This window comes from Syngnathus floridae, chromosome 3, assembly GCF_059516105.1.
Source record: "Syngnathus floridae isolate MCC-2025c chromosome 3, RoL_Sflo_1.0, whole genome shotgun sequence".
Classification (NCBI taxonomy): Eukaryota; Metazoa; Chordata; class Actinopteri; order Syngnathiformes; family Syngnathidae; genus Syngnathus; species Syngnathus floridae.
Window position 1 is genome coordinate 10,231,053 of NC_142415.1, and position 16,292 is coordinate 10,247,344.

The window sequence follows — 16,292 nt, forward strand, 5'->3', positions numbered from 1 at the left end:
TATTCTTAACACAAGCTGAGATTTGTTTTCAATACGATATGTTGGGTACCTTCTAAAGGGTGGAAATTCCATCTGCTAGGTGTCAGGCAATGCAGTTTTAGGTATTCAATTGTGTAAAATGTACGTATTTACCGATGAGATTCCTATTCTCCTACAGAAAAAAAATCTGTATTCATGTGTTCGGTGAACGATGACAGCGCTGTGATGTGTAGGGAGTTGCTCAACTGCATTCCTGACAAAATCTGTAAGCATGAATGGAGTGGTCACTGGCTTTACCTCCCATTAGACACACAGACAACATAAAAGGGATTCTTTTAAATGTCAGCTTACATCTCGTTTATGTTCAATGGACACACAATACTGTATATTGTTCAGTCAAGAATAACCCCACAATGATTGCCTACTTTTATCATGTTATGAACTGGCCTCTGTATGACTTCCGGTCCATATCCTCAGTATGTATGATCATTCCTATGTAGTTTTACTCTTTCACTGTTTTCGAGATTAACCCACCCTTCAAAAATGCAGTAGTACATGGCTGAAGGACATTGAATAAATGCTCAAACGGCTATCTTAAAATATCCAAAGCTGAGCAGGCAGAACTGCTGTGTGAGTTTACTCCAGCTGTGTATTGAAGAATGGCAGCTTGTCACTGCAACAATGGACAAAGAAATGAGTCACACTTGGCACAGTTTCCTTAGGCAAAAGTTTAAAAAAGTCGCCCCATTCACCTCATGATATTCCACCATTGCACAAGGTTCCATCAAAGCTGACATTTGACTGCTACTGTAGTAGGCGTTTACGCAGAAGTGGCAAGGGGTGACCTTTAACCTATAGCAAGCCATTGAATTTCCTTGATATCCATCTTAAGGTCCATAGTAAAATGACTAGTAAAATGACGAGGGTGCACTAGTATCTAAGACATTCTTATACATTAAGTCACTGCTATGTCTTACTAGTGAGGTCAAAGTAAACATTAATAAATTCACCTCAAGCTGTGTAACAGAGATGCTTAAACGGTTTTCCATATTCAACAAGACAATATTTATTTACCCTGTAGGCAAAATTAGGTTTTCCTGAATTAGTCAAACAAACAATTCTTATTCATGTGACCACATATCAAAATACTCGATTCAAAATTTTAGCTGCACTCAGTTAGAGGATACAACAAAGGGATAAACTCAAGAATCCGATTTTCACAACTTTTAATGTGGAATGAAGCGGCACTTATACAGATAGTCGACACGTTACTGATTCATTAATAGGGACTTGATGAATTAATGCTGTACATGAAAAATTAAATTTACGTCACGTTGTGTCAGGGAGCAGTCAGTAGTATTAGTCCAAACCCTTATTAAGTTCACGTTAATGCTTGTAAATCTCATAACAGACAGTGCAGAGTTTCTCTGTGTTGCCATGACTTTGCATGCCTTTGGATGGAGAACAAACTCCTAAAGTGACCTGATTGGTCAATTAGTTGTTTGAGCTATTGTGTTGAGTGTGGTAGCTTTAAAACAAAGAAGAGTCCAATAGCGGCTTGAGGTCAACGTCACACATTATTTGGTATTGTTAATTTAGCTCTATCTAGTGTTTGTATTACTTCTATAGTTTTTGATTTTCCATGTTGAAAGGCTACAGATTTTTGTATTTGGTGATACTATGTTCCTCTACATATTTGGGATTCACTGAATTTGTTTTCCGTGTGGAATCTATCCCCTGTTACTTGCTGAAATTTCACCAATACAGTATATCCGTGCCGTTTCACTTTTGAACAGAATTACATTAAATATTATTTACAGAATTACACCCGCGACCCCCATGGGGACAAGCGATACAGAAAATGGATGGGTGGATGGTTGCCATTACGTTAAATAGTTGGTATTTTAGTGCCATTGAGTTTGACACATATTTTTTTACAGTGTTTCACATCAAATTTGAACAGATAAAATCCGTGTAAAACTCCAATGTAAAATTCAAATTCTAACACAGATGCTACATAAATATCACAAGATCGAACATTGCATTATTTATACAGTCAACACAATTCTGTAAAAAAAAATTACAATTCAAGGGGCACACGTTTGTTCTGTGGTGTTTTTTTCTGAGAATAAATATGAATTCAAGAGGTTGAATTTAAGTGTTCTTTTCTGGGTATAAATTTGAATTTAAGAGGTTGAATTTAAGACGTTCAGTTTTTGGTATTTCCGATTTTTAAAGTTTGAAAATTTCATTTTAAAATAAATCATTAGAAATTCAAATTCAAACACAGATGGCACAGATAGTTCAACATAAATGAACCTAAGGAACTATGTTGGGAACAGAGGAGCTTCATTTAGTCAGGACAGTCATAATGGAAACAAGTGCTTTGCCGCCATCTTGTGGCATCTATGGGAAACTACATACCTTTTCGGATAGTTGTTGATTACTTGAGGTTTTCCACTATTTTTTGCAGTTTAATCTGTTGTACATTATTTCTTGTTTTATTGTGTCGACTGCTATATTGAATGGAATTATTTTTTTTATCTACAAATGTTTTTAATGTCTGTTATTGGTAGTTAACATATGTTGCCATCACATACATAATTCCCGCTCTTTATATTGTACGGTAGTTATCTCATCGAACAAAAATGAATGTGCTCATTGTGCCAGAGGCATAAAGCTACTTTCACTGGTCTCCATCCCCCTTTAAAAGAAGGAAGGTCTGTGGGGTGGTCCTGCCAGAGGGGACTTTCCAGGTCACACACCAAGCCCACATTAATCCAGCTGAGACGTATGCTTGGTGACTGGTGACAAATGAAGCACTGATGATATCAGCAGTTTAGCTTATATCCGTGTCATCTGTCTCCATTGTCATGTACCAGTTACAGTGAGTCTTTTATCAGCTCACACATACATGCTGTAGCTCCCATTGAATCACATGGTTGTAGAGTCCGCTGAGGCTCTTTCAGACGATCACACAATGAGGGAATCCCGGCTGAGAAGAGTCCCGTGCTGAGGATGAAAACAGTACAACTGAGTTTACATGAAAATATTGGAATGAAGCCTAGGTTAGAGCACACAGGGTTATAGTGGTAAAGCAGAACCGAAGACAAACTACACTTCAACTTCTGTCATTACCATTCACAGCTACTAAACCTTTCGCCATCTCTGGTAAATATACCATTTGGAGAAGAACTTTTGATGTTGAAGTGAGTTTTGTCCAATATTGTAAGGGGGGAGATGTTAGTGAGGATGGAGGAATTGAATGCAGAGCAGAAAATTCTACCTAGTCTTCATTCGAGTCGCATGCAAACCTGACCTGCAAAGGTAAAAGGTTTAATGTAGAGCAGTGTTTCCTGACCTTTACTCTTTTGAGGCACATATGAAAAATCTCATCGCGTTTAATCAAACAAAAATGTCACAAGTGGTTACAGAGGGTAATCAGAAATTATTATATCTACCTAGTGCAATAGAAGAGCATTGAACTGCTCTTCCTCTCACTATATCTCCGTGATTGACACGGATAAATGAACAAAGACACATTATTTGCAGTAAATACAAACTATTTCGCAGTGTATCCTTTTTAGCGTATACTGTATTTGAAGTCGCATGCCTTCAGTTTAATACCATGCTGTGCCACGTCTGCTGGAAGATATGCAGCAAGTGATTAAGAGCAAGAAGAAGAAGCAGAGAAGGTCACCAGTAAGTGGAACTTTTGTGTCTTTTCTACTGCTATGCCCTGTTTGCAGCATCAGCATCCGTCCCAACCAAATACTATAACTCACCACTTTGCGAGCCTTGTCTCTGGTCTCCCCTCGCCGACTGAGCGGGGAAGGAGCATGAGGTTGTGGTGAGCGAGTGCATGGTGGCCGTGGAGAGGGTCTGTCATTCCTGTTTCGCTCTGTATCCGAGTAAGGCGCCAGTGAATCAGCTTCAGGCGGCCTGTTGCTAGGTGACCTGCTGCAGTGCCGGCCGGACTCCCCACTGCTCTTTTTCGAGCTTCCTTTTGAGGGTGTGTCTGAATCGTCCTCTCCCCGGGAGCCGCTCTTCCCGTGGTTGACTCCTCGTAACTTAGCTTTACGCTCCAACAGGCTATTCAGGAAAGCTCTGTCATAGTCTTTCTCTTGAGAAGAAGTTGATGGTGGACTCGCAAGGGGAGGCGGTGAAGCAGGACGCTCATTGCCCCAGGTGCCCCGCCTCTTTTTAGGGGATGGAAGTGGACTTATGTCATGTCCGTTTTTCTTCTTTCCTCTAGGTCGTTCTTCGAGGTCACTGCAGTCTCCGATCTCATTGCGATTGTCGTAGTTGTGCTGCGGTCGACCGTGCCGGTACGAAGGATATCGACTGAATTCCCGAAGCTCTGGCTCATCGCCTTCATCCTCCCTTTTTTCTGCTTGTCTGCGTCCTCTTTGCTTGTAAGTGGCAGCGAACTCTTCCAGCTCATCCAGCGAACCGCTCCGTCCCGCAGTTTGGTAGGTCTTTCTTTCCAGGTGCTCCGATCGAGGGTTCCATCTGCAAATACAAAACCATGCCAAGGCAGAACAGAAAAAGAAAGTGAGGACATTGTAGGTATTTATTTGGGGAAGCTATCTTATTATTTTCTGAAAATTTCACCTGTTTGCTGATTTTGTGCGCTAGCTAAAGCCATGTCTAATATAAAAATATTGCTTTAGCAACATCAATTGAATTAAGTTTGGACATGTACATGTCAGGCCGCAGTTGTAAATAAGAACTTGTTCTTAATTGTTTGCCTGGGTAAATAAAGGTTAAATAAATTTTTTTAAAAAAGTATATAAGATGCAAGTTTGCTTGGCCTTACCTGTTGTAACGGGTCTCTTCACTGTGGTTCTGTTGCCGAGCATCACGGACGTGCCTGCGAGACTGAGAAGCGGAAGGAGGGTCATCGCTGTAGCGGCGTGGCAGGGATGAGTCCTCTGCACACTGACGGTGCTTGGATTCAGGTTCCTCGCGATAACGCTGGGGTGACAAAGGGGGGTCGTCACGGAACCGCTGTGGCTCTGGGCTGCGGTTTGAGTCCTCACGATAACGCTGGGGTGAAGAAGGGGGGTTGTCACGGCACCGCTGTGGTTCTGGGCTCCGGTTGTCCCGGTATCGTCTGGCTTCAGGTTGAGGATCATGATCCGGGATGGGGGGAAGAGCTTTCTTCTGTACATTCCGGAATGTTTGGCGAAAAGCAGTTTCTCCCTCATGCAAGGAACTCAGCTCAGACATGTCGCAAGCTGGATTTATACACAGGAATGGGAAGATACATTAGCATTACAGTCAACACACATTTAAGAATTTAAATTTGATTTAATGGATGGAAACAACTGAGAGAGAAATACAAGCGCTTGATGAGAAATGCTAAAAACATTCTGCCAGCCAAGCAGACATGCAAGTTTGGATGTCAGAACTGCCGAAAAGGTGAAATTGTTGAATCCTGAAACATGCATGTAACCCTAACAAGTAACAATGAGATGTGTATTCCAACATAGCATGCAATTTGTGAGGAATACGTGCGCATGCTGATGAAGCTATTGATTTCACATGGACAGTAAGAGCCACAGAACGGGTTTCTGAAGCTTACACTGGTGATTGGTGGACCTGGCAGGGTTGAAGTGAGTCAGTTGGTTCTCTACATACTGTAGAACCCTGAAAGAGTCCTGGTCCTGAGGTGAGGGCAAGCGGTAGGGGGCTGCTACAGCATGCATCGGAACTGGACATAAACACTGGACCCTATCAGCACTGGGAGATTTTCATTGTTTTTCTCTCACTGTATGTTTTTACTTTTATTTCTGATGATTGATGTGGTCGAATTAGCATGACATCACAGTTTGGGACACTGGGCTTTGAGTTAAAATTTTGAGTTGAACTGAAAAAATGAATTTTGTCTACAATCCAATACTGAGAAGTGAGAATGACTTACCTGCTGTGAGTAGACTACTATCTGAAGGAGGGACAGATGACAGCTTTTCCACCAGCGAAGGCGGCGCAATGGGCACCATTGCTGGGACACCGGAAACAAAGCATGGCGCATATGCAGGTGACTGCAGGGTGGAGGTGCCCGTCTTTATCCCCTTGCCGGCCTCGTATACTAGAAAACAAATGACTTGAGTAGTTGGAATTGCTGCAGCCTTTTGAGATCCTTGATATCCATTTGAAGGTTCTTTCTGTTGTGTTTGTACGGTACGCACAATGCTTGGGGCAGCAGCATGTGTCCGGGCAGCAGCAGCAGCTCACGTAGCAGCAGCAAGAGTGAGGACAACACTGACACCAGCACACGCCAAGCAACAGAAGGAATAACACGCTGCCCAGGGCCACGGCTGCCACAAACACCCATTCTGGAAGAGCAAACAATCAACAGAGACATTTTCTTATAGTGTTTTTAATTATTTTGTGTGCAAATGTGACAAAAATATGGGACATTAGTGCCTTGCTCAGAAGAAACCTTTCAATCGAACACAGGGGCCTTGGGTCAGCCAAAACCTTACCCACTTGGTTGACAATGAAAAGCTGCGAGCATGCTAAAAGGATCACTGCAGGGGGGAAAAAAATCCAATTTAAAGTGAAGTGTATCAGCAACAAAAAATTCCAGCGGTGGCCAAGTGGTTGAATTCATTGCCTTGCACCTTGGTTCAAGACCAGCCACTCTCACCCTCACATGGCTGTGATGTTCTTGAGCACCAATATCCTGAACTGCTTCCTTGGTGATGGTTCATAGAAAGTTTCTAATTTGCAATATTCCTGAGTATAATTCCATTTTAACTTTCTGGGAATTTCCCACCCCTTTGTAAACCCATTCTTTCACATTTTGAAATATTTAAAACTTTGGCAGATTTCTTCCGGTTGAGCTGTTGGAAATGTGCGGCCATCCATGACTTAATAATCTAAAATACAATTAAGACGTGTATCTCCATGTTGACACCATGTCTCTGGAGTGGAGACAGAAAAGGAAGGAGGAGGCTGATAAGAACATTCTCTGTGAACTCAAGGACAACAATATCTCTTTAAACACACACACATACACAGAGAGGAAACCTGATTTAGCTACAGGAAGGAAAGCAACAGTTCCCGCTGCTGTTTCAACAAATCCACTTGTGATGGGATCTCATTTAAAAGCATTACCACACACATCCACTGAAAAGATAAGCTTCCAGAAACCATTCTGCATGACCCAGTAACTTCATGTCATCTACTGTATACAACTGGCCCACAAACAGCACACTGTGTGATGATTAAATACTTAATGTCACATAAACAAACATCCCTCCCTATACTGGGGCGTTTCAAACAATAAGATAGTATGTAAGCCACAAACATAAATAAACCTTGAATCGCCATAATAGCTGTTTCCCAGCATCTGGGCACCAAAAGATGAGTGCATTTGAGTGAGTGCAGCTCTGGAAAAGTTCTCCACTATTACTAAATCCATCAATTGCTTTAACAAGTGTTCCTCAAACATTATGACAAGTACCACCTCAAAATAATACTCTCCAGGTATCGCTATCATAACTAACTTTCAAATAGTACAGTAGGACTAAGTGTTCAGAAAAAACAAGCGGTTAATCGCAAAAATTTTACTTATACTGAGAAGTCTGCAACGTTACGCCCAGATTGATTAATAATACGGTGCTCAAGTACAGGAACATGAAAAAATATATACGTGTTTCAATGATTCAACAAAAAAATTTGACTGAATTAATCCCCCTTCTTGAGTGCTATTGCTAAACTGATGCTTAGCTTTGTTTTATTCTAAATCCCTAAACAATTACAAATAAACAACAATAATTGGTTAATAAAGATTAATGAGTGAAAAACTGTTTGGTACTACAGTTTACTTCAATGCATAATAAAATGTAATCCGATAACTGTACTCAATTGATCGCTGGAATAATCACAAGAATAATCAATTGTAAAAATGATCGATATTAACAGATCTAGATTGACCTGTTATCAATGCAAGCAATCAATGACAAAGGTCTACTAAACACAATTGTTTGCCCAGTAAGCACAGAAATACAGTTTGCATACAGTTAGTGTTAGTAAGAGTGAAAGGAAGCAGGTGAGGGTGGGGGCGGAGTACATTATGCCCCTACCTGGCATAATCTTCAACTCAAAGCCAGGAAGCAGATCTTCAGGCACGCCTGAGAAACCTGGTGAGAGACAGAGCACAGGTGAAGAGGAGAGGAAAGGGAATGGGGTGAAGGTAACCAAGAATTCTGCCTCAAAGAAAGTTATTGGTGCAGCAGCAGCATGCATTGAGACCAGGAGAAATAGAAGCACTTGAACACAATCACCCGCCACTTTATTAGGTACACCCATACAGGCGGTTGCGATCCAATATAAAAGATGTCGACAGTTAGGAAAGATTGTTTTGATTTTATATTGTTACTGTTGTTTTATTCAGTTATAAATTTATATCACTTTTTTAACATTTGTTTAGTGTTTTTCCTTATATTACCTGTAAAATGTGAGAATATTTTATTAAAATTGTACCGCTGCTTTTCATAAAAATGACCATGAATATATTTGTAAATACAGTTGAAACATCGGATCACATCAGAGTTTACGGGTGTAAATAATGTGGCTGGAGTGTGCCGACAGAATGTGAGTTCATCAGACAGGTAGTGAAAAAGGTTTAGCATGCACCATTCCACTCATATTTCAAAATGCCCGAATTTAAAATATAACTAAAGCAGTTTGATTGCTTGATTTGCGAAAATAACTTCAGTGACGACGGCTGCAGTGAATATTTTTACATGCAGAGTTGCAAATATGGTGACTGTCCGCATATACACAGGGCAGGTGGGAATTTGGCAGTCTTAGCTGGAGCATTCCAGTTATCAATTCAGGATGATGAAGTGTTCCTATTTGTCACTTTAGAATTGTGCAAAATCAGTCTAATTCTCTCAAATGCACTACTCGCACAAAATAAGGGATATTTTCCTTTTGTGTGAAATTTCAGAAGGACACGAAGCTGGACTTGATCTGACTGTCTTCAAACTTTTTATACGTAGTAAACCATTTATTTGTTTTGAGGTATAAATCTGACATACTGTATATGCAGAAGCAGAGAGAAAAGTGACAACGCTCCAAAGTTAAAGTATGAACACCAGTAATACCCAATGTGTAGTACTGATGCTTAGCTTGGTCCCAGCTGACCACCATGGCCATACCTCAGTCAGCATCTTTCGGGAATGCCAAAGTGGCTTTGGAAACACACACACAAAAAACAAAACCACTGAGAATGTTGGCAATCAGATGAAAAAAATGGTGCTGAAATCTAATGTATCTGGACCAATCTGCCGGTGTGGAATTCCTGATGACTCAGTTGAAATATGCTACTTACAGTGTGCTAACATGTGCCAGTGCAGACTGAAAAGGAGCATTGCCAAACTTCATGCTAGATTCATGTTAATAATTATTCATTATAATAACTTCTAATGTATTCAAATGATGTTATTATATATAGCCTGCGAGGAGGAATTTAAAACCAATTGACGAACAAAGCGTTACATACCGTATTTTCCGGACTATAAGGCGCACCTTACTATAAGGCGCACCTTCAATGAATGGCCTATTTTAAAAGTCTGTCCTTATATAAGGCGCACCAGACTATAGTGCGCACCATTCGAATAGAATAGATCTTTATTGTCATTGTCTCACTTGTACATGCATCATGTCAGATTTTTAATCCAAATAAAGTCATTCTCCATTTTATCTTTTTTATTTCAACTTCAGACACAGCAAATTACTTTATAATCACAAAATAATGACCCATAGTCTTTTCGATTCATGATTCATAGTCTTCAGCGCGCCACTTATGATTGATTTCATGACACAATGTTTCGGGCCAGTTTAAATTTAGGAATTTCATCCATATATAAGGCACACCGGACTATATGGCGCACTGGCGGCTTTTGAGAAACTTTTAGGTTTTTAGGTGCGCCTTATAGTCCGGAAAATACAGTATGTGTTCATGGGTGTATTCACCTGTACATAAAACATTTGTAAACTACATTAGCATTTGATTCCCATAACTACATACTAGACATTAGCCGGGTCACATGATCTCCCCCCCCCCCATCTGTTGTATTACACTATTCTGACCACTACCCCCTCTTTGTCATGAAATAATCCCCATATTATTGCCAGTGAGGCCATTTGTTCATAAAACAAAGAAACCTCTAAACCATCCTCAGAGGCCTCAACAGTTGTTATGGTAACAGAAGCGCCACACATGCCCTGCCCGTGCCACAGAGACAAGGAGATACATTTTAGCTCACAGATTTCTATATTTAAGGCCTATTAAGGAAAATCTTGTCATGGTGTGATTCCACTCTGTTATGATCTGCAAGGCCAAACTCGACATGTGGCGTTATTCAAATAGCAGCGACGTGCTGATGTGGGCTCTTGTGTATACACATAAGTCCTCAAGTGCCAGACAGACAAAAGGATCAGCCTCAGAATGAATGAGGACCAAGGCTCTCAACGGTTGCTATAGCAACACTTAGAATTGCACATAAATTGAGTACGCTGTCACTGTAAGTGCAACAAACAACACACAATAGAGTTACAGTACTCACAGAAGCTGCAGACTCACACACACACAACACATATGTATAAAATGTTAAAAGACCCCGTTAAGGGAATTCAAACACATGATTCAGCTTTTTATATCTAATATACTTGGGAATATTTCTAATCATTCTGTCTTATTAGCATATTCATACTATAATGTTTAACTCAATGTGTACATTTTGACTCAACCATGACAACTTTGGGTCAATTGAATCCCATGAAAACTTTTTAATTACTTGTTATTGACTAGACCGATTTGTAAACACAAACAAGGCCCAAGGTTTGATACAACAACAAAAAATAAGTGAGTGAGTTGTTTTGACAAGGGACCATGAGTTTCCGTGAAATACCACTGATTGTTCTAAAGCGGCTTATTAATGAGGTTCTATTGTTCTCTTGGGGCTGAATAGGACCACGTATGAATACCACATTATGCAACACTGTCAATTTGGGCTCCTGCATTTATTTCTTACACAGGCTGGAGAAGACCTGTCAATCAATAGTTGGCGATTTAGTGTGATGGGTTTTATTCAGTTGTATAACAAGAGGCAACAGGACACACTAACACATCCTTGTGTGGCACCTGGATTCTGAGGTTCACAGACTAAAGCCGGTTCTCCGAAAGCATCTTACCCAGAACCAGCAGCTCCACAGAGGCTTCATTCTGTCCCACCACATCATCAGCTATCACCACTTTGCACGTGTACACGCCACTGTCACCCCACTGGACCTCTGCAATGCGCAGGTCTGCTTCTGCAAGACACAAATAGTGGAAATTTTAAAAAAAAATCACTTGGTATCATTTTTTTAAGCTGCCTGTGAAGAAAATAGGAAAAGCTGTTTGCACATTTATCCATCCAGTTTACACTTTCTAGTCCATGTGCTACAATAAGACTATTTGAGGTGGAAGGTTGTCCTATGAGTGAAAAAAAAATCATACAGCAGGAGAAAAAGTGCTATAAATGAGACTTTCTACTCGTGCACTAAGATGCATATCAAGGATATCCAAGTATCCAACTTTGCATGAGTTTGCCTCATGGCCGGTGTATTTTGGCTGAAGAACTATCCACACAGGACAATGCAAGCCTATTGTAGGAGCTCAGACACAAAACCTACAGCCAGGAAACGGGCTGTATTCTTGATTTCCTTTTCCTGTTTGCCGAGGAAGCAGGCAGAGCGGCCCTGACATGCTCCACTTACGGTGGGCGACCTCCATGAATCACTTTTTGTATCTAATCTAAGGATTGATGACATGTATTTCCTTGAACACTATTCAAAGCAGAAAATGCAAGTACCAGTACCAGTGTGCTCTTCGTCCCCACTAGTAAGATAGTCCATGCACTAGTAGACTGACTGTGTCTCACTATACTAGTAATTTTTTTTAGGCTACTGTGTAACATTTTTGTGTACTAGTAGCACAACTTTAGGTTATGAGTGGAATTATTGTATATATTTTAACAAGGCAACTGTACACGAGTTGAAAAGTGTGCGCTACTAGTACAATTGGAAAAGTGCTTGATGTTCACTGGTAATTTCTTTCACTTTAGTAGTCAACTAGTGCACAGTTTTGCATTACTACTAACATGTAGTTGTCCTACTGGTGAAGAAAAAAAGTGTCCAAGTAGAATGAGAGGTTTCTACAACTGTATGGCATTTTTGTACCAAAGTACACTTTTTGTGTAAATTAGTAAGGCTTTTTTTCATATATACTATATATATAACGTTTACCATGTCACTTGAGGTAGTAGTAGGACTCGTCGTGCCCAAATCGTCCTATGGTACTCAGAAAACGTCATGCTTTTGTTACCAGAGAAGCTAGTAAAACTGCTAGTGGGCAATTTGGTGCTACAAGCACGATCCAGGAAGTGGAAGCTAGAGTGCCCCAGAGAACAAGAGCGGTCTGAGTTCATGTCATTATAGTATGAGTGTGATTTGGGAAAGTGTGTGTGCGCTCCTCACTGTTGATGATGGAAACATCTCGGTTCTTGTAGTATTCTGACAGCGTGAAGGAGGAACCAGACACGGAGGCCACGGTTCGCACTGTGCGGCCGCTGTCCGAGCAGTCCAGGTAGCTTTCTTTCTTCCCGTTTTCGTGACCTCCTCCTCTCATCAGTCCGGCCCCGACCAGCCCTCCGCTCAGGCTGTCGGAAACTCTAAAGGAATCCCGCGTACGGTCCCGGCAGTATGACTTGTAGACCCACTGCACTATCGGCGTTTGGGTGGACACGCTGTTGAACTGGCACGGCAAGACCACCGACTGGAACAACATGGCGTACTTCTTCTCATCTCTGACTAACACGTGGATTCCGCTGCACTGCTGCGGGAAGAAACCTGCGGGAGAAAACGGCAAGGTTGACTTTTTTTTACACTCAACATGCTCAAGAAGTAACAAGGATGGGTCACTCTTGAATAAACGTGCCCTTTGGCTTTCCACAGACAACCACAGAAAATGAGATGTTACGTCTAAAAACTGCAGGAATACAAAACAAAACCCATCTGGCAAACGTGCAGTTTGATGTGATAAAACCCAAGGCTGAGGTGCAACTCGCTCAGCTCTGTTGTTGTTTTCGAGCCTGAAGCTGCAGGGGGCTGGAGTCACATGATGACCAGGAGTTTGAACCCAGCAGTTCAGTAGCAACATTCACCCCAAACGAAAATGTTAAAGAACCCTTACAATCCACACCCAGTAACATCTGTGAAAACACGAGGTCCAAGGATCAGGTGGCTTAGGGTGCGAATGTAATTGCTTCACCACGATTAGACCTCTGTCTCCTGTCTCACACTGGATTGCACTCACATTGTGTTAACTTAATTCCCACTTCAGCATCACCATAGCACTTGTGTTTTTTTAAGTACCGTATTTTCCACACTATAAGGCGCACCGGATTATAAGGCGCACCTTCAATGAATGGCCCATTTTAAAACTTTGTTCATATATAAGGCGCACCAGATTATAAGGCGCACCTTCAATGAATGGCCCATTTTAAAACTTTCTCCATGTATAAGATATATACAGTTGGCCCGCGGACTGGACTTTGGACACGCCTGCTGTAGTGGCTCAATATTGTTCCATATATAAGGCGCACCTGATTATAAGGCAATTTGAGAAAATTGGAGGTTTTTAGGTGTGCCTTATAGTGCGGAAAATACGGTACCAATTGTAATTTAGTATGTACAGTATGATCATTGTTTTTTTTTTCTCTCTCTGTCACTAGTTTGATACCCTCATGTGACCAGCAGGTGCATGCTGCAGGGGGGAACCTGCACATATCTGGAAAAACACAGACAGCTCTCGGGACTTTTTCAAATTACCTCTGGAACATTATTAAAAAAATCAATACATAAAATACATTCATGGTATGAACAGTTTGAAAACTCCCACCATAACAGGCTTCCTTTACACACACTGGTAAATCTGAAAATCCACTTCACAAACTTTGTAGCACCTGTACAAGAGAATATTTTCACTTTTGTGTATTTTGGATCACTTTGGGAAATTTTTTTAGACTCTTAAGAATCTTAACATTACTTCAATTATTTTAAAAAAAGTGTTACAATAAAAAAATGTGTCATGACAGTTGATTGTTTTTATTTCCATTCCCTAAGGGAGAAATCATTCCCAAAGCAAACAAATCACAGCTAGATGGATGGTAGTCTTTCTGAGAGATCATTCCACTGTATGGGACTCCTAGGCAACAGTTTGTACTTTGTCCAGGGATCCCAGACTGTAAAAGTCAAGTGTACAAAAAGAAGTATCCTGAAGTGTACCATCCCAGTGACAGAACTTCACTTCTCAGCTAAATTGTTGAACTGTGAAAGATGAGAATACAACATCCCTGACAACAGATGTGACCTCCATCTCACCCTACTCCCACCCAAATTCTTAAACTACCGTAGTGGAACTTTATTTTAGAATGAAAGAAATGTTTATAAGACCAAACAAAACTAAAATGGAAATCCTAAAGAAAGACTTTTCTCTTGGAAGTACAGCAACAAAGACAGAGGACATACTATTCTTTCAGGATCAACCACCTGTGAGAGCAACCCATGCTTTATTACTTTTATAGAACAAAATCCCTCCCGGAGAAAACATATAAGCAGAAGAAGAAGGTGGAGGGTGGGGGTATCCTGTTGCAATATTGGAAGAGGGGTTAAGAATGTTGCAAGGGTGTGGCATAAACATTGCAATTTTGACTCGAATGACAAAATACTTATAAGTTTCTGTCTTGATGGTGGCACACAGACATGACATCACATGTATGAAGTATTTTCACTTTTTTTCTTGATGCCTATTTTCATTTCACACCATTTGAAAACAAATGTCTGGTCAGTCTAGGCCTTAAGCCATTTTCACACTACACTTAACACTCAACAAACCATGGCAAACGTCTTCTGTACTCCGCCTTGAATTGAATCGTTTTCAATTCAGGAACAATGTTGACCTGACATCAAATCAGGCATCCAATAGGACAGGATTTGGCAAAGTGATTTCAGAGTGCGAACAGCAAAAGGTTTTGGCAAGATTGTGCAATTATGCAGTATAAAGATATTTGGTGCTTTGGGACACAAAATAAATGAAAAATAGCCAAGTTCATGTCAAATCCAGCAGGAAAAGCCTCCAGGCTACTTCCTAGTAGGATGCTAAGCAACCACTTCAAAACAAGGGCAAGCAAGATATTCCCCATCTATGGCGTTTAAAACAAACAAAAAAAAAAGACTCTTGATTTTTATTGGCAATTTGGCCCCAAGAATAAAAAATTGCCCATCTAATTTAAAGAACACATACGTACATATAAAGTGCATTTTTTAATGTTATTGTTAATTTAGCATTTTTGTTGTGTTGTTAGTTTTTTTTCTCTCACAATGAGCACTTAATCGCATGTTGATAAAAGCGGTAAGATTTTGTGTGCAAGTTTTTCCCGCATTGTGCCAAATTAAGAGAAATTTTATTTTCAGTGAGTCTCTGGACAAAAGTATCTTTTGTCATTCCATGCTGTCATCCAGTACAGAATACTTCCTTACCATCTCCTCAGCAACTCTGCAAGTTACCAAAGTTAGGGAACTATAAACCTGTCATTAGTCAGTCAACTCTTCTAATCCACTCTTCCCAATTCGGATTATTAACATATGATTAAATTGCAAAAGTAGCTGGTCATGAAGGAAACTTCTTTCAAGGTGCACCACTTGACTTTCAAATCACTGCAAGATAGGGGTTGGGGGCGGGGGGTCGATCGTGGCTATGTGCAACACCGACAACTTGAAATATGACCATCGGAGTCAAAAGAATGAGTAATTTTGTTTTCCGAAACGAATTACTGCATGCATCAATCTATCTGGCAGTGAACCAACCGTACAACTCGGCGTGTGAACCTGCTCGTTCTTTCCACCTACCTGACAAAAAAGTGATCAAGATCAACCATTTCGGGATGAAAATCCTGTTCCAGACGCTATAAGTGAAATTCAATTGATCCAAGTGGACATTGTGCTCTATTTTCTTTCGTTTCATTCTGGACGCCACTTGTTTCCCACACACAAACTTCGGACGTCGGTGCAGCGAGAAAGTGGCAAATAACGGGACCCCAAGCAGCAAGCTAACTATTAAAACGCAATTCCTGGCAAAGCTTTTCACAATAAGAGCACTATTGTTTCTGTTTGTTTTTTTCCAGAATAAAGGTCTAAGGAACTAGTACAGCAGCATCTTGCGAAAAGGCAAGATGCTCTCTAGTGTTTCA

General features: G+C 40.7%; 1 protein-coding gene across 4 annotated transcripts; it reads right to left on the reverse strand.

Annotated features, from left to right (window-relative positions):
• Positions 1-1,188: 1,188 nt before the first annotated feature.
• On the reverse strand, positions 1,189-16,286 carry LOC148400447 (uncharacterized). 4 transcript variants are annotated; one of them, XM_088371078.1, is made up of 10 exons: positions 15,952-16,286; positions 12,520-12,891; positions 11,194-11,313; positions 8,076-8,132; positions 6,174-6,320; positions 5,906-6,073; positions 5,567-5,677; positions 4,799-5,219; positions 3,765-4,491; positions 1,189-2,991 (listed from the first exon to the last, which is right to left on the reverse strand). In XM_088371078.1, exons 1-10 carry the CDS (start codon positions 16,064-16,066, stop codon positions 2,953-2,955), a joined length of 2,277 nt encoding a protein of 758 aa, XP_088227204.1. In that variant the 5' UTR covers positions 16,067-16,286; the 3' UTR covers positions 1,189-2,952. The 4 variants fall into 4 exon arrangements, with proteins under 4 accessions (XP_088227204.1, XP_088227203.1, XP_088227205.1 ...); XM_088371077.1 differs by having other exon boundaries at positions 5,567-5,695; XM_088371079.1 differs by lacking the exon at positions 8,076-8,132 and having other exon boundaries at positions 5,567-5,695.
• Positions 16,287-16,292: the final 6 nt, after the last annotated feature.